Source organism: Gekko japonicus, unplaced genomic scaffold (genome assembly GCF_001447785.1).
Source record: "Gekko japonicus isolate JY-2015 unplaced genomic scaffold, Gekko_japonicus_V1.1 scaffold1967, whole genome shotgun sequence".
Lineage (NCBI taxonomy): Eukaryota > Metazoa > Chordata > Lepidosauria > Squamata > Gekkonidae > Gekko > Gekko japonicus.
The window spans coordinates 191,286-198,440 of NW_015175421.1; the positions used below are offsets into that span (position 1 = coordinate 191,286).

Here is a 7,155-nt window from a genome sequence, read left to right on the forward strand (position 1 = left end):
AAAAATTGAAGGTCTTGCACAAGGTCTAAAGTCGACTGAAGCCAAATTAAGTCGTTCTTCTAGTTATACTTTCTCTAGCTAGCCACATTAGCCTGCAGGTGTCCCACCTCTCTCTGTGCCAGCTGGATTTAGGTATCATAAAAACAGAAATAAGCTCCTGTGAATTGTCTCCATACTTTTGCTGATTGCATTTGAAATATACCTAATTACATCTCACCCCTGTGAGAGGTGGCTGTTGACAGCTCCCCCCCCCCTTTACAAAAAGTACACTGGATGATATCTAAAAACAGGAATTCAGTGACACTCTAAAGCCCAACACTTCATTTGATTTGTGGAGTATATCTCTGCAGTCATTGATCCTTAGACTACATTTGATGATGTGAGCTCTGACTCCTGAAAGCCTAGGCTGGAATAAATTCTTTTAAGTCTTTTAAGATGCCCACTGGACTCCTATTTTATTTTGTTCCACAGGCTAACACGTCTCTATTTTTTTTTGCTCTCAAGTCACAACTAACTTATGGCAACCCTGTAGGTTTGTCAAGGCAAGAGACGTTCAGAGGTGGTTTGCCTCTGCATCACAACCCTGGTGTTCCTTGGAGGTCTCCCATCCAAATACTAGCCAGGGCCAACCCTGCTTATCTTCCAAGATCTGACGAGATCAGGCTAGCCTGGGCTACTACACCTCTGGAATTATTATGATGGAAGATGTGTTGGATCCAATGAGCTATCCCACTGGTGACAAAGGGAGTGGGGTCCCCTTTGACAACCAAGGCTATGCTAGAAGTCGTGGGACCTTCAGGTTTTCCAGCCTTCAGGTGGGGCCTGGATGTTTCCTGGAATTACAGCTGATCTCCAGACTACAGTTCTCCTGAGAAAATAGCAACTTTGGAGGGTGAACTCTATGGCCTTATACCCTTCTAAGGTCCCGCTCCTTCCCAAACTCCATCCTCTCCAGACCTCCACTCCCAGATCTCCAAGAATGCTACTTTATTTTTGTTGCAATAGTCTTTTTGCTGCAAAAGCTTTTTCTTTGGAATCGTACTCATCCAGGAGACAGTTTGTGAACATACATAACAATGAAAAGAGAAGCGGGACCCCAGATACAGTAACAAAACCCTGAAGCAGTTGAGTTCTTCCAATTGCTTTACTTAACTAAATTAGCATCCAAATAGCCTCACCTATGCCCTCTAACAAGTCCACACCCAAGGAAGCAGGGAACTCTATTATGTTTGCCTAAAAACTTAAATGTGTGGGTCTCATCCTAAAGTGACTCAAAAAATTCAGATGTCTTCCTTTGTATTCTACCCCAAACACTGGAAGATTATTTTTAATTATGTCCCTTTTTTAATGGACTGGTAAAAGTGGAAAAGGAGCTGCGGTGGCTCAAGTGGTTAAGATGCTGAACTGCAGGCTGTGGAAGGTCAGTAGTTCAGCAGTTCGAGACCCGGGTGCCACAAGACGGAGTGAGCTCCCGTCTCTAGTTCCAGCTCCTGCCAAACTAGCAGTTCGAAAGCAAGACATTGCAAGTAGATAAATAGGTACCACTTCGGTGGGAAGGTAAAAGCGTTCCGTGCGCCTTGGTGTTTAGTCATGCCGGCCACATGACCATGGAAACGTCTTCAGACAGCGCTGGCTCTTCAGCTTTGAAACGGAGATGAGCACCGCAACCCTAGAGTCAGATTCGACTGGCTTTCGAGCAAGGGAACCTTTACCTTTACCTAAAAGTGGAAAGCAGTGGCAAATTAGAGCACTACACCCAAAAATAAAGTTCCCCTCAGCTCTTTTTACCTGTATCCAGGTAAGGGGATCTGGCAGCAATGATTATGGTATTGTGTAGCTCAGTGCTAGGTAACCTTCTTGGCCCCAGTGTTGGGAAAAAAATTGCAATGTCTGCCTGTAAAGATACATTTGAAGATCCTGGTGTGCCAGCAAAGAGAGAGCCAGCGTGGTACCGTGGTTAGAGTGTTGGGTGACCTTAGACAGAAGGTTCCAAGTTCTAAATTGAAGACTCAGCGTTTGAAGGAGGTGATGTGAAAGAGCTCCACCTGAGAACTGCTGTAGACCCTGATGTACAGAGAGTCTCACTCCATCTAAGGTAGCTTAATGTGCTCACCTTGCCTTAGTGGCCAATAAGGATTAACAGTTATTGGGCCCGGTCACACGGGGTGGGGGGGGGGAGGGAAGCACGGCCAAAGCGCGGCTTTTCTGAGCCACAGCAAAATAGATGCATGACGGTGGGATCAGACAGATCCCTCGAGCCACTGCGCAGTTGCTCCCCGGCACGATCAGATGCCGGGGGGGGGGGGGGACCCGGGGGCGAGGCTGCTGGCTGCGCATGTGTATGCATGCACAGTTTGGCCGGGAGCCTCAAATGCTGCGGAAGATGGGCGCACCGGCAATCCCACGGCTGCCCTTGCTGTGGAGCTTCAGGTAAGTAGTACTCTTTTCTAGGGTTTTTTTTTTTGTGCGGTTTCACCTGGAAAGGACGGATCGGGGACGGGTGCGCTCTGCTTCCCAGATGTTATGGTGTGATCACACCCGTTTGATGCACCCCTGATCCGTCCCTTTTGCCGGGCAAAACCTTCCATGTGACCGGGGCCATTGTGGTAGCAGTTTATATGGTTTTTACTCCTAAATTAGTGAGAGAGATGTCAGACTCCTGCAGCAATCAGTTCCCAACAACTTTCATGCAAAGAAGTAAAGTAAAGTTTACTGAGACATTGAAGTATGCAGATTATCTTTACACATCTCGTGTTAGAACTGGCAATAAGCACAAACAAGCAGGTATACACAATTCAAGAGGGTCCCGATGGCTGGGAGCCAATCAATGGATAGGTGAAAGCCCGCCAAAGCTAACAGGTCTAGTTTCCAAAGAGAAAGCTGCTGCTAGACACCAAGGCCAAATGGTCATGTTATAGAGATAAAAACCCACAGAAGGCACAGAGAAAGGAAACCTAACATTCCAAAGGAACCCCCCACTCCATGGCAGCTAGAGGCCTTCCCATTTGTAGTAGTAATAGCAAATGCTAATAAAATAAAATGTCGCAAGAGGAAAAAAGAGAGCTAAAATGTCAAGACAGATTTATTTATATACTTCATTTATACCCCGCTATTTTCCCCAGGGGGGATTTAATGTGGTTTACATCATTCTCCTTGACTCCATTTTATCTTCACCGCAACCCTTTGCGGCAAGTTAAGCTGAGAATATGTGGTACAAGCTTCCACAGTGGAGTGGGTGATTTGAACACCCAGCAGATTCAGTCAAGTAATGCTACACACTATAAGGAATTCTACTTAGAGAGCACGTTAAGTCCTTATTCTGGCCTAAGATTTGTTTATAGGCCCACTTTGTCAGGAGTATAAGAAATGCCCACCTGATCTCAAACATGGTAAAGTGTTATGATTAAGACTCTGAACACAAATACCCCTGTCCCTCCTGGGAGAGAGGGTTGTTGTGTTTTTCCAATGGTTGTTCCAGTTGTTGATATTCTGAAACCGTCTTCTCATCTCCACCTTTAATATAATGGCCATCTGGTATCAGTGCTTGGTAACTCATGGTCCTTTTTGCAAAAATTGAACTGTGGGTGGTTTGTCACTTGAGCTAGACAAAGAAGGCCATCTCACAAGGTCGGAGTCACAACAGAGGAATCACATGTATGGGCAGTTGCTGATTTTCCCATTGGCAGGCTGGTGAAGTTGTTGTGGTGGAGAATAGAGAGAGCAGCAGGCACTTGGCTGCACAGTGGCACTTTCAGACACACGTCCTGGTGTCTGGAAGGTGTGTCCACCGCTGCTGGGGTAGGGATGCTGCAAAATCGAAAGCGGCACAGCCCTGTGCACCCCACTGCTGGCTACAGCCCTGCAGAGAAGCAGTGGGGCCTTTGAATGAAATAAGAATAAAGGGGTTGCTAAAGGAAGATGGGGAGATGGCAGAGAAGATCAATGATTTTTTGCTTCTGTGTTTACTGTGGAAAATGTGGGGCACGTATCCATGCCACAGCCCCTATTTTCAGGAAAGGGAGTCTGAAGAACTGAGGTCAATTGTGGTGACCAGAGATGAAGTTCTAGACCTACTGTGGACATTAAAAACCGATGTCTCCAGATCCTGATGTCATACACTCTAGAGTTCTTAAGGAACTCAGATGTGAGATAGTTGATCTACTAACCCATATATGTAACCTGTCACTAAATTAGCTGCTGTAAGACTGGAGAGTAGCAAATGTTACACAAATTTTTTTAAAGGGATCCAGTGGGAAACCAGGAAATTACAGGGCAGCCAGTGTAACATCTGTCCCAGGCAAATTAGTAGAAACTGTAATAAAAGATAGAATTGTTAGGAACTCGGAGGAACAAACCCTGCTGAGGGAAAATCAGCATGGTTTCTGCAAAGGGAAGTCATGCCTCACTAAGCTTTTGGAGTTCTTTGAGAAAGTGAACAAGCCTGTAGACAATGGTGACCCAGTAGATATTATATACCTGGACTTTCAAAAAGCTTTTGACAAGGTACTTCACCAAATACTCCTGAGTAACAGTCATGGGATAAGAAGACAGGTTCTCTTATGGATTATAAACTGGTTAAATGACGGGAAGCAAAGAGCAGGAATAACCAGTTCTCACAATGGGGAGAAGTAAGCAGTGAAGTACCAAAAGGATCAGTATCAGGGCTGGTACTATTTGATGTATCCATAAACAATCAGGAACTAGGAGTAAGTAGTGTGGGGACCAAGTTTGCAGATGATACAAAATTATTCAGGATGGTGAAAACCAAGGCTGACTGTGAAGAGCTCCAAGAGGACCACCGCAAACTGGGTGAGTGGGCGACAGTGGGAAATGAAAGTGTTGTTAAATGTTAGGTGATGCACATTAGGACAAAAAAATCCCAACTTCAAGTATAGGCTAATAGGGTCTGAATGTACTGAGACAGAGAGGGAAAAAGATCTTGGGGTTGTAGCGGATAGCTCACTGAAAGTGTCAACCCAGTGTGCTGCAGCAACGAAAAAGGCAAACTCTATCTTAGGGAATATTAGGAAAGGGACTGAGAATGAAATGGCTGCCATTGTAGTGTCCCTGTGTAGATCTATGGGGTGGCCTCATTTGGACTACTGTGTACAGTTCTGGTCCCCATATCTCAAAAAGGACAGTGCAGAGATGGAAAAAGAACAGAGAAAGGCAACCAGAATGATTAGGAGGTTGGAGCATATACTCTGTGAGGAAAGGCTGGAGTCTGGGGCTTTTCAGTTTAGAAAACAGATGACTATGGGGGGACATGATAGAGGTTTATAAAATTATGCATGGGGAGGTGCCCTGGAATTTATTTGGCACTCTGGGGTCACCCTAAAGGTTGAATCTGGAAACATCCACACCCCAAACCAGAGAGTCCTTAAACAGAAAAACAGAATTCACTTTAATGTGCAGGGGTCCAAGAACACCAGGCTAAGGGACCCCTACAAGAGTTTTACCATTAGTTTTATAGAAGCAGGAATTTGTAGCAACCTCCAACATACACTCCTGACTGGCTAACATATAATTGGTTAAGAACTTGGTGGCCTGATAGGTCCGTGGTGAGAGTTGACAAAGAGAACTTTCTCTCCCTGTTCCAAAATATTAGAACTCAAAGGCATTCATGCACATGAAAGCGCATACCTTGAATAAAACTTCATTGGTGCTACTGGACTCAAAATTTGTTCTACTACACGGCTGTCCACCTGGTTCTATATTCCACTAGCAAGAGACACTTCTACCCTCCAATACAACCGGGTGGTGGTGGGAAAGCTATTATGAATAGAGGCCTGTGAGCAGTTTCCCAGAACAACGTATATTAATTTTTATTCAGGTCTGTTGGCAGCCCTCGGTCCTGGCTCCAGTTCGCTTCCCATTTATTTGCAAAGGAACAATTCCTCCACAACAGCTGGCCCTGCATGTCTTGCCTCAGCCTGCCCAACGACCATTTAAAGCCTGAAGGGAAAGCCCCGTCTCCAACATGGAGACTCAAAAACAACGAGGTGCTGGCAAAACGCTACATGTGCAACAAGAGAGGGCGAAAGCGATTGGGCCGCTACCCAACAGGTCCCATCACAACACCAGCAGGTTATTGGTTCGCTTCGTGCCAATCAAAACTCGTACTTCCCTTCTTCCTGAGACTAATATGGGGTTGCCATGGTATCTCACCCTTTAAATCTTTTTATATGTCCCGCCCATTTGGCTGAGGGCAGGGCCTCGCTCGATGCGCTTTTTTAAAGGACCTTTATTTCGTCTCCCTGTGTAGAGAAAAGGGATTGGATACACGAATCCAACAACGCGGAGTTCGATTGGATATTATTTTGTCTTTGAACAACTCCCCCCCCCCCCCAGCACGTGCCTATAGGCTAGATTCAATGTCGGTCCGAGAAAGGCAATCCAGGATTGGACCGACCTTTCACCATTGTTTCCTCTTTAAAAGTACCGATTGGGCGGTTCGGTTAGGGGTGGCCCCGCCTTTCTCAAGGAGGCTTATCTGCGCGGTCTAGGAGGCGCATCTTCGGTTAAGTTGCTCCTCTTTTTCTCCCGTCAGCCCTTTCGCCGAGTGGGCGGTGCTTGGGTGAGCTGAGGCAGAGCGAGCGAGGCAGGCCTGGGTCGTGTGTCGGCTGCGCGCGCCGCTCCCCTTGTCTTCTCGCTCTCTCCGGCGCTGCTTGTGCCAGCCGCCTCCATTCCCTGCCTCCTTCCCCGCGGCGGAGCCTTCCGTCGAGGCCCTCCCCCCCGGCGTCCCACCCCTTTTCTCTCTCCCGGGCGGCCGTTCTTTGGCGGCTCCTGCCGTTCTCACGCTTGGGTTTTTGCTCGGTGGGAGGCGGACATGTCGGCCTCAGCGACGGCCCCGGCCCCTGCGGAAGCGGCTGCTGGCGGCGGCGGCGGCGGGGGGGACAAGCAACGCTCCTCTTCCGCCACGGCCGCGAGCGCCGCCTCGGCCACGGAGAGCATCGACCTGCTGGAGAAGTGCGGCGTCTGCCGCGAGCGCCTGCGCTCCGAGCGGGACCCGCGCCTCCTGCCTTGCCTCCACACCGTCTGCAAGGAGTGCCTGAAGACCGAGCCCGCCGCCGCCGGAGGGGGCAACAACAAGGAGGAACAAGGTGAGTCGGGCGGCGATTCCCCCCCCCCCCGGAGGGGGGAGAGCAAGGGGGG

At 48.1% G+C, this 7,155-nt stretch overlaps 1 protein-coding gene across 2 annotated transcripts in view; it reads left to right on the plus strand.

Annotated features, from left to right (window-relative positions):
* Positions 1–6,501: 6,501 nt before the first annotated feature.
* The window catches only part of TRIM28 (tripartite motif containing 28), a 28,799-nt gene continuing 28,145 nt past the window's right edge, over positions 6,502–7,155 (plus strand). For both annotated transcript variants that reach the window (XM_015425805.1, XM_015425806.1), the window contains exon 1: positions 6,502–7,103. In XM_015425805.1, coding sequence (XP_015281291.1) covers positions 6,830–7,103 — 274 coding nt within the window. In that variant the 5' untranslated portion in view covers positions 6,502–6,829. The remainder of the gene's footprint in view (positions 7,104–7,155) is intronic.